Below are 14079 nucleotides of genomic sequence, written 5' to 3'. Positions count from 1 at the left end.
GCAGCTGGTCCCTCACCTCGCCCCCTTCCTCACCTCCTCTCTGATCTCACTCTCTCCCTGAGCTCACATCGACCCTGACCTTACTTCCTCCCTGACCTCACCTTCTCCGTGACCTCTCCTCCTTTGTGACCTCACCTCCCTCTATTGCTTGATCTCACCTCCTCGCTGACCTCACCTCATTGACCTTACCCTCTCACCTCTACCCTGACGTCACCTCCTCATTGACCAACCTCCTCGCTGACCTCACCTCCTCGCTGACCTTACCTGACCTCACCAGCACATTGACCTTACGTCCTCCCTGACCTCTTCCCTCGACCACACCGCCTACACAATCTTCCCTCTTGAACAACAACAGCAACAACAACAACATCATCAAAGCTCATTCTCTGACCACCTCTTCCCTGACCAGAGGTAACCTCGTCGCCGCGACCAAACCCACACGTACCGCATGCGAGATTCGAGTGACCATGATGTTGATGATGAGCCCGTGTTATTTCACGTTATGGGGGGGGGGTCGTGTTTGGGGGTGTGTGGGACTTGGGGGTGTGTGGGGTTATTTTTATCTCGGGGGGGGGGGGGGGGCTGGGGTTCGTGGATACCCGAGACGACCCCGCTGAGTGGTTATAAGAGGCAACTCTGTGCGGGGCAGCCCCAGCTCCAGCCTCAGCTTCAGCTCCAACCACAGCTTCTCACTCCACAAAGGTGAGACACCCGTGCACAACAACCAAAGGTGAGACACCTGCTCGCAACAATCAAAGGTGGGCAGGTGTGCGCCAGGTGAGCACGTGTGTCTATGATGCTGTGCACAATGACGATTTGACGCCTACGAGTACACTTTTCTCCACGCGATATAGCCCAGAGGTTAACTCGCGCAGTTTAGTCCGCATGAATCCAACACAATTTAACCCACACAGTGGCGACAAAAATTGTCGTGATACGTTGATACTGCGATATATCGTACATCGAGTACACGATAATCGTATCGTCCGTTTTGCAATACATCGTTCGTTTTATCTTAGATGTAAAACACTCATGTGCCGTGTGCTGGACTTCTTTTGCACCCTAGGTAGCCAACCGTAGCAATCGGAGGGGCCCCTATGTGTGCTGTCAAAATCGCGTATGAATTAACAGAAGCAGTGATGATTACAGTCATCAGTAGACAGCTCAATGACCCATACTTTGATACTGGCAAAAAGGTCCAATTGTGTCGCTGCTCACCCCGAGTTATAAATGCCCTGATAGTGGCATTGTCTTGGTACTGCTCGCCTTTTGGCGTTCTCTGGACTGACACTGGTGGTGAGACTAGGCACTAAAGAAGGCTGTCTCTGGTGTAGGCCAATCAGTTTAAAAGACAATGCGGAAATTATTATCAGAGCATGTTGGTTTTCATGTTCACCACAAGTACATGTGGTTAATGCAGACTTGATTCCTTGCAAAAGGTTTCTGTTTGGTGTTTGAACATCTGAACATTTACTGTTTTAGTGCCAGAAAGGGTAAAACCTATTCTTTAAGTTAATCTTTGGTCGTAAATGTAAGTTTCGTGTAGCAAAGCACTACACTATAATACAAATTTTAAACACAACTACAGTATAAAAGTATGGGAAATCGATATCGCGATTATTGACATATCTTGAACATTTATATCGTACGATATCGTACTGTTGATAATAATATCGCATTGTAAGAAACTATATCTCATCGTAAAAAAATGTTTATCGGCGTGTCGCCGACATCGATATCGTATCATATCGTTCAAAATGGAAATGGCATCGTGAGAAACGCCATCACCGCGACCTTGGGAACCACTCCGGGACTTTTGGGGGTCATCGGGCGGGTTACTCGCCCGTTCCTGTTGCGGCAGGCAGACCACGGGGTGATTGAATTCAGGTTACAGATGGCCGCAGTGTTGTCACGAGGAACCGATTATTCAACCCTTGCAAGCGGGGCTCGCGTGACACCCGGCCAGGAGGCTCAGCAGCAGAGCGAGAGAGACCCTCCGTCTCAAGGCGAAAGTTGCGAGTTCAAATCCCAGTTGGGTAGGGGAGCGGAGTTGGGAGTTTAATCAGCCCATCATTCATTCCTTCCTGTGGCGGTCGGAAAAATAGGTACCGCTTTGTGGGGAAGTCAACAGAGGCTGTCCTATGAATAGACTCACGACCATCATAGGAATGTGGAATTTCCACCACTTGCTCAGCAGGGCTGTAAAAGGAACGGCACCATTGCCTCAATGCCCATTTGGGAAATACATCATCCGGGCTTAATTCAATTGCAAGTAATCCAAATAACTGATAACTCTTAGGTGTGTGATTTAGCGATCAACTCCAGATTACAAATGTAATGAGTTTGCACGTATACATTTTACAATATATAAGTTAACGTACAGCCTCTTCATATTTGTCGCTCCACCTCAACAATTTAAACATTCCTCGTTTCAAGAACCATTGCTTTATTGTAACAAAAGACAAAGATCCCCACGTATAACCCGTAACAGACTGTTGGGGCAAGTGCTGTTAGCGAGCACCGATGAAGGCCGGCACGACACCTTTTTCTCCCCAGTGGCGAAGTTTATACACCGTACTCAATTGAGGCTGAGTCGACCTAGGGGAGGCCCAGGACCGGTTCAGATAATCGTCACTGGTGTTGGCCGTGAGCGGGAATCGAACCCGGGTCGCCAGGTTCAACACTACACTACCGCTCCCCACACGCACACACACCAACACACACACAAACACACACGCACACTGTGAGCCGGTTTCGGCATGCAGGGTCTCATCGGCACCGATTCCAGGCTCCCTTGCAGCGAACGCTTCTTGAAACCGCCAAATAATTTTCGATTCCTAATGTTTATATTTTATTTGCGTGTCGAGATGAGGTGTCCAATTAACCCCCTGAACTTCTCGCCAGAAAGGACCCCTTCCATCAGCAGCCATGCCGTTCGGAAACACCCACAACACCTTGAAGATGAAGTTCTCGGTGGAGGACGAATACCCCGACCTGTCGGCCCACAACAACCACATGGCCAAGGTTCTCACCAAGGAGATCTACGGCAAGCTTCGCGAGAGGCAGACCCCCAGCGGGTTCACCCTGGACGATATCATCCAGACCGGGGTGGACAATCCCGGTACGTAGAGGTCACCCATCAAGGGGTAGTGGGGAGGAAGGGAGCGGGTGGTGTATGAATTTCTGTTGTATGTTACGTGGCTTTTCTATAATCAATCTACAGAATCCGAATTTGTCAGGGAACACGTGGGTCCTTGCCGATACTAAACCATACAACTATAAACTATTCTGATTTTACCAGGTAAGGCTCACTGAGCTATCCGGCTCTTTTCAGGAGCATGTGGTGGCTCAACGAAGCGGCTTATCGTGTGTACATTTATAGCAGCCGAATACGCTAAATGCATGATCTTAAATGTGGAGGGAAAACCCGGGATACCCGGAGAAAAATCCACATGACAACGGGGAGAGAGACCACGCAAATTCGCAAATGTACAAATGTACAAATGTCAAGGTCGTGATCGAACCCACGACCTCCTGTATACCAGGCGAGGGAGTTAACATCTCGCCACCGCGGCGCCTGGCATCCCAGGATCGTTGATTCAAGCAAGTGTGGGACACTGAGTGGTCCAGAGTGTTGCTTCACTCAAAGTGCTTGACATAGTGTACAAAACGATCACACGCAATGGAATTATGTGATTGAAAGTGGGCGTACTACAAGGATTGAGAAATGAGTGACAGCGATAGAGGGGGTGACTTGGGGATCACGAAAGGGTAGGGGAGGGACGGGAAGGAGTTGAGGGACGAGGCGAGGGAAGAGGAAGAGATTGGGTGATGGAGAAAAGGTGAAAGGGAAGGAGGTTAAGGAGAGGGACTGATTAATGCCACACTCGCATCTGCTGTTCCATCCCATCGACCGCGGTGTCTCTGCCCTGCCTGCTTGCCCTCAGGCCACCCGTTCATCATGACCGTGGGGTGCGTGGCTGGAGACGAGGAGTGCTACGAAGTCTTCAAGGAGCTGCTGGACCCCGTGATCCGCGACCGTCACTCGGGCTACAAGCCCACGGACATGCACAAGACCGACCTGAACCCCGCCAACCTGAAGGCACGCGCCGCCGAGCTTGCCGAGTAGTCGTGATGGATGGATGGTGGTGGTGATGGTGATGATGGTGATGGTGGTGGTGGTTGGATGGTGGTGATGGTGATGATGATGTTGGTGGTGATGGTGGTGGTTGGATGGTGGTGATGATGATGTTGGTGGTGATGGTGGTGGTTGGATGGTCGTGGTTACTTACGCCCCCACCGAAGACGAACATCCGTGGAGGGATGCAGGCAAAGCCGATGAGTCAGACGCTTTCTATGACCTACTGTCACAGGTGCTGGCTAAAGTGGCCACTCGGGACAGAGTCATCTTGTTGGGTGACTTCAATGCCCGAGTTGGTCATGATGCTGGCACCTGGTCTGGAGTGATTGGAAGGCATGGGCCAGATCAGCTCAATAACAACGGTAGGAGGCTGCTAGATTTCTGTGCAGCCCATGGGCTTGTAATTACCAACACGCTCTTCCGGCATCGGCGCATCCACACAACATCATGGATGCATGCCGGGTCCAAGCAAGAACATCTGCTGGACTACGTAGTGACGGACCAGCGGATGCGAGCCCATGTCCTTGACACCAGGACCTACCGTGGAGCTGATCTGCCCTCTGACCATCGACTAGTCATCTGTAAGATGCGCCTGCCATTCTTCCACTCCGGTGGTGGGTGTACACCCAGGATCCCATTCCAACCAAAAGTGGCCTGGTCTAAGTTAGCTGATGAAAGTTGCAAGCGAGAATTTCATCATCGCTTGCAGCTGGGGTTGGCATCGTCCCCCACTCCACCTGATGTCGAGGGTAAATGGGCGAGGTTTAAGACTGTGACTCATGCAGCTGCAATGGCTGCTTTGGGTACGCGGTCCAGACCTCCCCGGGAACCCTGGCTGACGGAGGAGGTGTTCAGGTTAATTGAGAAAAAGCGACAGGCCCACTCTCATCGCCTACAGCATCCCACGTCAGAGAATGAGGAGGTTTACCGCAGCCTTCGCTCGGAGGTTCGGAGAGCCGTAAGGCGCTGTAAGGATGGGTGGTGGTCGCGGGTTGCTGAGGAGATGGAGTCTGCCTCAGTGGCCCGCGATCACAAATCACTATTTAACTCCATCAAAAAAGTAACCTGCAGCGCCACACCTATTACCATCATTAGAGGAAAAAACGGTGATCCAATCTCCGACCCCCAGGAACAGGTTTGCAGATTTGCTGAGCATTTCTGTGAGGTCCTGGGGGAGGGAAAATCTCTCAGCCAGGAAAACATCATGGCACAAAGTGGGGATAACCCTGCTGAGGCTGCGGTGCCTCAAATATTGGAAGAGGTCACCCCCTGTGAGTGGCTGGCTGAGGTACCGGCTGTTGAGGAAGTACTGAGGGCGATCCGGAGTCTGAGACCAGGGAAGGCACCGGGCAGAGATGATCTCCCAGGCGAAATGCTGAGGGAGGGTGGCGTTTGTGCACAGACTGCCCTATATGACATCATAACAACAGTCTGGACCACTGGACGGGTTCCGCAGGACTGGAAGGATGCCCTGGTGGTCCCCCTCTTTAAGAAGGGGGACCGCACAGACTGTAACAACTACAGGGGCATCTCACTCCTCAGTGTGCCGGGTAAGGTCCTGGCAAGGATTATTCAACATCGCCTTGCTAGGCATGCTGAGGAGAGGCTTGCGGAGCCCCAATGTGGTTTCAGGAAAGGGCGGTCCTGCACAGATGCCATATTTTCTGTCCGTCTGCTACAGCAGAGGTGTAGGGAATTCCAAAAAAACCTACATCTCTGCTTTATTGACCTGGTCAAGGCCTATGATACCATCAGTAGGACTGGGCTCTGGGTTGTTCTTCGTGCTTTCGGAGTCCCTGACCCTCTGCTCACGATCATTAAGGACCTTCATGATGGTGAGCGGGCCCGGGTAAAACTACGTGGCCGGGAGTCGGAGCCTTTCCCTGTACACCTTGGGGTGCGACAGGGATGTCCTCTGGCTCCCACATTATTTAACATCTATTTCGACTGCGTAGTTCGTGAAGCCTTCAATAGCTGTACCGGGGGAATTACCATTTGGTACAGATATAATGGGAGGCTGATCGACGCCCGGGTGCGATCAAGGGATGGCTCCCTATTGGTCAACCACGTTATGTATGCCGATGATTTGGTAATAGCTGCTCATTCAGAAGAGGAGTTGGAGACGCTGCTGCTGAGGCTGGAGTGTGCCACTAAGAGGTGGGGCCTTACCATCAGCCCCACCAAAACTAAGCACCTGCCTGGGTATTTTGTACCATCGGGCACTCCGCCCCCACAACTCCCAATCGGTGATGGGGCAGTTGTGGAGAGAGTAGAGAGTTTCCCATACCTGGGCAGTGTGCTCATGACCAGCTCCAGTTTATCAGCAGAGGTCTCACTCCGAATCAGTCGAGCGGCAATATCTTTTCATCGGTTGCGTAACGCTGTGTGGAAGCTACCTGGTCTGTCGCTCCGCACGAAGCTTCAGGTCTTCTCGGCCACGGTCATTCCCTCCCTTCTCTACGCTTGCGAAACGTGGACCCCCCTAGTGGAGCATCTTCGCCGGTTGGAAACATTTAGGCTGGCCTGCCTACGATCCATCCTGGGTTTGACCAGGCTGGATTGTGTGAGGAGCTCACAAGTCCTTGAAAGATCTGGGCAAAGTCCCATCAGTGAGCTCCTCCGGCAGGCAAGGCTGCGTTGGCTGGGTCATGTAGCCCGCATGCCCAGCCACCGCATGCCTAAACAGCTTTTGTTCGGCCGGATCGAGGGGGCTAAACGGGCGCGGCACGGGCTAGAGAAGAGATGGAGTGATGTGGTACAGGAGGACGTGGAGCTGAGTGGACTTGCCGATGACTGGTACCAGCGGTGTCAAGATCGGCCTCAGTGGAGGAGGCTCGTGAAGGACGCTACTGGGCAGTTGGAGGCAGTCGCCCTCCAACAACAACGGAGGGCGGAGGAGCGACGCTCACAACAACGAGCGGAGCGCCGGGTGGCTAAAGCACAGCAAGTTGGCACAGTAGGGGGCACAGGTGGTGCATCAGCCAGTCATCTCGGTCATCTCGGTCAGTCGACCCGTGGCACCTGGGTCTGCCCCGTGACCTCCTGCCAGCGGGCGTTCGACACTTCACGTGGCCTCAAGGTGCACATGGCCTGGCACAAGCGTCGTGGTGACGTCACCGCCACTTAGTGGCGAATGGCGGTTGTTGTTGGTTGGATGGTGGTGGTGATGATGATGGAGCCGGGAGTGTGAGGATGATGATGATGGTGGAGCTAGCGAGGTGTATGATGATAACGGAGCTGGCAGTATGAGGACGATGATGATGGTGGTGGTGGAGCGGTCCGTGAGGATGCTGCGTCCGTGTGTGCTCTAGGGAGGTGATGACCTGGATCCCAACTACGTGCTCAGCTCCAGGGTGCGCACGGGCCGTAGCATCAAGGGCTACACGCTGCCCCCGCACTGCAGCCGCGGGGAGCGTCGCGCGGTGGAGAGGCTCTCCATTGAGGGTGCGCATCACCCCCCCCCCCGCCATCAACAGGGAATTCACTCACCCCACGGGGGCTCCACACCACCCCCCAACAATAACGAGGGATCTTCTCTACGTTACCATCTAAAGGCCCCCCCCCCCCCCGCGGGGATTCCATAACCCCCCCTCCCATGCGGGAACTCCACCACCCCCCCTAACGGGGGCTCTGCACACCCCCCTTAATGGGGGATCCTCTCCACCCTACCATCCAAAGGGACTCCACCCCCCACGGGGGTTCTCTATCCCCCTCTCCCACCCCAATGTAGGGATCACCCCCTCCCACCCCCACAACCCCTCACAGGGAATTCACCTCATTAGGAGCTTCATCCTCTCACAGAGGTGATCTCCACAGGGGCTCCATCCCCGGCAATGCCGTAGATGATGATACCTCTCGAGTCCCCATTCGTCCCTGTGGGTCCCCCACGTGTCGGGCTACACGCTGATGACACCACGTGTCATCCCGTGAGTCCCCACGTCTGCCTCCTGCAAGTCCTCTGACGCTGCCCCCCCCCTCTGCCCCCCACCCCCCTCGCAGCCCTGAGCAAGTTGGACGGAGACCTCAAGGGGACGTACTACGACCTGAAGACCATGTCGGATAAGGACCAGCAGCAGCTCATTGACGACCACTTCCTCTTCGACAAGCCCGTGTCCCCGCTCCTGCTGTGTGCCGGCATGGGCCGCGACTGGCCGGACGCGCGAGGCATCTGGTGAGCCAAGTTCCTCCTCAAACTCAAGAGATACAATACGGGACCATTTTGTTGTTGTTGTTGTTGCCAGTATCCAAGTATGAACAAAAAATAAGAATGGGGTTTACCCCTTCTGGCAATAAGGGGCCATCCATTTAGAACATACGCATGGAATGGAGAGGGGAAGGGGGTTAACCCAAATGCGTACGCTTGCGTATGGGGAGTCTACTGACAATGTACCCATAGAAAACGGGGGGGGGGGGGGGGTGGTGAAGCCTCGATAACAATGTGTCTACATTGGCCTTCAAATGAGTCAGATAGTCCGGCGGTGGACTCTCTGTTTGCTTAAACACGTGAATATTATCGATCCTTGATCGATTCGGCGTGAATTAAATATCGGCCGTTCTATAGGATTCCGGGGGGCGGGGGGGGTGTAAAAAGTCCGCGTGTGTACAGGGAGGGGGGGAGGGGTCAAGTTTTGACAGAATTTTGCGTACCTACTAAATGGATGGCCCCACTAAAGGCCCCCAAACCCTTCAGACGGCTGCGGCGTCAGCACCGCCCCAACAAATATTTGAGCCGCCACCGAAGATCGACCTCTGCTCCCACGTCGGTCGCTGTGGGTATTGAAGGGCCTGTCCCCAGAGTCTGTGGGGTGGAGTCTTGAGGCTCGTGTGTGCATGATGGTCGCGAACTTTGAGGTGTTCCCGGCGCGTTGGGGAGGTAAGGGGGCTTCGACCAACTCTAAACTAAACTATGTTTTTGTTATTAAACTAAACATCTTTTTTACGAGATAAGGCCCACTGAGCTGTGTAGCTCTCTTCAGAAGCGACCTGGCCACGAATGATAGCTCAACGAAGTGGCTTATCACGTGGACATTGATAGCAGCCAAATGCTCCAAACGCACGTTGATTCTAAATATGGAGAGAAAACTGAAGAACCCGGAATTTTTTTTCACGCGACCACGGGGAGAGAGGCACGAAAACTCCAAATACACATATTCTTAGGTTTTTTCGGTAAAGTCACGTAGGTAAAACATCAAAATTAATGAAAATAAAATAAAACAAAAATCACGACGTTTCGGAGGCAACACAAGTCTCCGTCATCAGGTGGGACCGTCACAGCCGAATTAGCTGCATCACAGCAGGCGTCAGGGTCGTTATTGAACCCACGACCTCCTGCATACGAGGCGAGGTAGTTAACATCTCCTAGCCACCGTTGTCCCATCCTTCGCCGACCTCCCGTCACCACGGTCACCGTCTCGTGTGTCCCCCTCCCCCCCGGCTCGCAGGCACAACAACAACAAGACCTTCCTGGTGTGGGTGAACGAGGAGGACCATCTGCGCGTCATCTCCATGCAGAAGGGCGGCAACATGAAGGAAGTGTTCAACCGCTTCTGCACGGGCCTGCAGAAGGTGATTACCCCCCACCCAGACCCGTGGCTACGGTGCCTCGAGGTCACGGCGGACCAGAGGCCCGAGGAACGGACGGCCCAGAGGCGCCCTTAGAAGTGTCGTAAGCCCCAATTAATTAGGGGCAATTGGGCGTTCAGAAAATTAGTGGTTTCCAGGCGACACGTAGGAACCAAACACAGTCTCCAACTCGCATCGTCGCCATCTCCGCTGGCCGCTCTCGGTACGTGTCGTGATAAAGGGGACATTTGCCCAAAACGTCGCCTGCTACGTCTCTTTCCCTTCCACAGCGATTGACGAATGCGTCGAGTTTGTTGTTAATTGTGCTCGTGCACCATTGCCAACGCAGCAGCATCGCCAACACAATTCGTTTAACGTCGAAGAGAGATCGCCTTAGGGGTCGACCGTCAACGTCACGAAGAGTCGTTGAATGTAAAGATCTAATTAAGAAAAGCAAAACATCGACGTGGAAGTTAAATTATGGCGAAGTATCGTTTGCATTGGTTTCATTGGAGGTGTGCCCGAGTTTACCGATCGGGCGTGACACGCGATTATAATAATAATGATGAACATCGTCAATGACACGGTGTATAATCAACAACATTTCACAGTGAATGCAATCTGCGTGCACGACGCAACCGTAATTCATTCAGCCGCAGAGCTGCCAAAGTGATGCGCAGTAGCTATAGAATTCGGGCCACGTTGCGTGGCTTTACGGGTCGGGTTAAACCAACTCTGCTCGAGCTTGTGAGAGCCACAGACACCCGACTTGGGACGTACAATCGGCACATTGCCACCAGGGGGCAGGCTGCCTCGAGAGGGCCGAGAGCCGAGTGTGGCACCACTGGTCCCCAGCGTGGCTTTCAGCCCCGAGTGGTCTAACCGGGTGCTCCGGCACAAGCACTCGAGAGGTTGCCGTCGGCACAGTCGCCAATGGCGATAAGGCAATTTGTTGGGGCTGTCATTTGTGGCCAGGTCGCTGCTGAAAAATACTTTATTATCACCGTGGGCTTTACATGGTAAGATAAAAAACACAATCATTTTGTTGGTATATATATATTTAAAGCGATTTGTTTATCTTTCATATACGTTGCACTGATAGCGTGTTTATCTATTGTACGTTGTTGTGGCGTTGACCCACCCCTTACTGTACATGTGCAAAAGGAGCTTTATAGCTCATCGGATTCCTCCGGTATAAATAAATATTCTGATTCAATAACACGGGCACCCGAATATGTTTGGATCGGTTGCCACGTTTCAACCGATCGGTCGCTACATTGCAGCGCCCCGAGTGTGAATAGGAGCCAACTGTAGAGACCTCAGCTGGTTACTGGTAGTCTGCTCTTCAACTCCGGCAATCTCAGTCTCGGCAATTTTCATCTGGAGGGTCCTGCCAGGTCTTCACGACAGTGGTGTCGATGTTTCTTTGTGCGCGCGATCCCGAACGAGTAACGTGAAGCGTACATTTTCAGCATTAGGATGTCTGGCCATCACCAGCTACGTTGTGCGTGTTTCTTGTTTAGCTACTCTCAACACGTGGAACATATTTCCCAATTTAATGCGAGTTCCGATTTAAAATAAATCGGTCAACTTCTTGACGATTTCAACCGTGCGTTGACACGTTCACGCGAAGGCACACAACACATACACACAGCACACACAGAGAGCCCGTCGTGATGTGCGCGTGTGGATGTGCCGGGCAGATCGAGGGGATCTTCAAGGAGAAGGGCCACCCCTTCTCGTGGAACGAGCACCTGGGCTACATCCTCACCTGCCCCTCCAACCTGGGCACAGGTCTGCGCGGCGGCGTCCACTGCAAGCTCCCGCACATGGCCAAGCACCCCAAGTTCGAGGACATCCTCAACCGCCTGCGTCTGCAGAAGCGCGGCACTGGTATGGGGGTGGGGGGGCGACGCGCCATCACCTATCGGTAGAGCCGAGCGGTGTAACCAAGTGGAAACATCGAGCGATAGAGCTGGAGTGGTATATCAGTACTCGTGGTTTTTTCGGTAAAGTCACGTAGGTAAAAAATGAAATAAAAATTAATAAAAATAAATTAATATTTTAATAAATATTTTATTAATTACTATTTTATTTTTATTAATTTAAATTTTTACTTACGTGACTTTACCGAACAACTAAGAGTATTAATCCTTGCAGTCACGAAAGCTTCAAATCTAGAATGGTATATCAGTGTCCATTCCGGGCCGCGTTCGCAGTCACCGATTGGCTCCCTCAGCCACGAACACGGCGTCTCAGCTCAATCTTGGGAGGCGCTCGACTGATTTCAAAGATGCCTCGACAAGTGAGCGGCTTGTGGAAATCCCGAGCACAGTTGGGGCCGTACTGCGATGACACGAAGCAGTCACAATCCCTGGGGGGTTTGATCTTCCACGAAGCGCATGGTCCACCCTAAACCGCATCCACTGTACAGACCATGGGCAGTAGATGCGGATACTTTGATGCACAAATGGAATATTGAAAACTCTCCAGAAGTGTTGCGACTGTGGTCATCCAGATCAGAGGCCGTACAAACGTATAACGATGCAATTGCCCCGATTAACAAACACGAAATCGCAGGGATACACTCCACTCTGCTGTTCCTGATGCAGTTATCTGGGCTTGACCACCTTGAATGTGAAATTGTGGTTTTGCTCTGCATCGACATCACGAGCCGTACGACCGCAGAGCCACCATGCGGTCAAAGCAAAGCAGCAGGAAGCAAGTTTAAGCGGTAGAGCGACGTGCGACCCGGCATTGCACTGTGCCCCGAGGGCACCAAGTGGCAGTGTACACACTGTGCTCTCCGTGCGTCAAAGACCCGGCCACGTTGATGACCACATCTTGGCACGGAACCCAGGGCACGTGTGGCCGGAACCTACGCTCACACGCCTTCCCCACACCCCTCGGTAGCTCAGGTCCACACACAGTGCCAGGTACTCGTCTAAGGCTGGCTATGCGCCTCACCTGTCGACTCAGCCATCAATGAGTGCCGAGTGCTGTGGTATGCAAGCGTCACCACCTGGGGGGGGGGGGAGATAACAATGGCTGTCCGTGGTGCTGGCTACAACCACGCTCTTCCACGTGTGGCCACGCGAGCCTCAATGAGTCCTCGCTACAGTACCAACGACATGGTGCAACAAGGCCACGTTGGGAAATGCGTTTGTCTGTGCGTGTGTGCACAGGCGGCGTGGACACGGCGGCCGTGGGCGGCGTGTACGACATCTCCAACGCCGACCGCCTGGGATCGTCCGAGGTGCATCAGGTGCAGCTAGTGGTGGACGGTGTGAAGCTCCTCATCGAGATGGAGAAGAAGCTCGAGAAGGGGAAGACCATCGATGACCTCATCCCCGCACAGAAGTAAACCCCCCGAGCGAGTCCCCCTGCTACACCCCCCAACGCCCCCAACGCCCCCAACCCCTACTTGCCCACAGGTCAACTTCCTCCCGTCAGTCAATCGCAGGCACAGGCTGGGCGCTCACGCAGCTTCATCTGATATTCCAAAACGCACGCAGCAGTCGTGGTTGATACGGGGTGACCGAGGGAGGGAGCGAGTCGACTTGAGGAATTTTGGAAAAGGTTGAATACTTGCACCGGATTCGCCTGCAACACCCCCCCCCCCCTCCGCCCCAACTACATCTCGTCAATCGAGCAGCGGCACAGCAAACATCGCTGCACATGTGCGGCACGCGTTTCCCGCGTGTCGTGCGCGAGGTGCTATGGGGGGGGCGGGGGGAGAAGACGGCCCTTCTCGTTGGGTTCACCGACGGGCCAGCGCCAGGGGGGCCTCGTCGTCGGTGCGCGCACGCTCCATCGCTCGTGCCGGTGTTCTCTCCCGTCGCGGCACATACACACGCTGCAGCCGCGAGTGACAAATTACACACCGCGTCAACAACAACAACTGCCCCCCCCCCCCCTCGCTGTCTGCAAGAAGGAAACATTGGATGGAATAAAGCATTAAGGCAGCAGTGGCCACTCCGCCGTGGGTCTCGTTTCTGTGCTTTGAGCGCGTGTCGTTATCCCTTCCGCCTTCCTGGACGTCAACATCCCCCCCCCACTGCTCTCAATGCTGGAGATTTCGCCAACAGGATAGTGATAATTATAGAAACGACCAATAAAACTGACACCGCATACGTGTTAATATACCGATTGTTATATAACTCGACCGTTCTGAAATCTTGTCGAATGACCGTAGTGACAGTAGTAGATATTACGAGGCTGTCCGTAAAGCAAAAGGCATCCCAAACTTGGGCCTAGTTACAATACTTGTACAATTCTAGTCACATGCACACGAACAATTGTAAGTTGCACCCGCCCAAAAAACGTTGCTTTAAATTAGACGGCAAAAAACAAGTGCCTCCTGTGATCTAGAGAAG

General features: G+C 53.3%; 1 protein-coding gene across 2 annotated transcripts; it reads left to right on the top strand.

The window, feature by feature from the left end:
- Positions 1–607: 607 nt before the first annotated feature.
- On the top strand, positions 608–13682 carry LOC144937147 (creatine kinase M-type-like). Of its 2 annotated transcripts, none has more exons than XM_078864448.1 (8): positions 608–702; positions 2905–3121; positions 3948–4102; positions 7453–7585; positions 8141–8312; positions 9583–9706; positions 11407–11596; positions 12889–13682. In XM_078864448.1, exons 2-8 carry the CDS (start codon positions 2929–2931, stop codon positions 13065–13067), a joined length of 1146 nt encoding a protein of 381 aa, XP_078720574.1. In that variant the 5' UTR covers positions 608–702; positions 2905–2928; the 3' UTR covers positions 13068–13682. The 2 variants fall into 2 exon arrangements, with proteins under 2 accessions (XP_078720574.1, XP_078720575.1); XM_078864449.1 differs by having other exon boundaries at positions 648–702; positions 2909–3121.
- Positions 13683–14079: the final 397 nt, after the last annotated feature.

This window comes from Lampetra fluviatilis, chromosome 18 (genome assembly GCF_964198595.1).
Source record: "Lampetra fluviatilis chromosome 18, kcLamFluv1.1, whole genome shotgun sequence".
In the NCBI taxonomy this organism is placed as follows: Eukaryota; Metazoa; Chordata; class Hyperoartia; order Petromyzontiformes; family Petromyzontidae; genus Lampetra; species Lampetra fluviatilis.
This window is presented reverse-complemented; position numbering and strand designations above follow the sequence as displayed.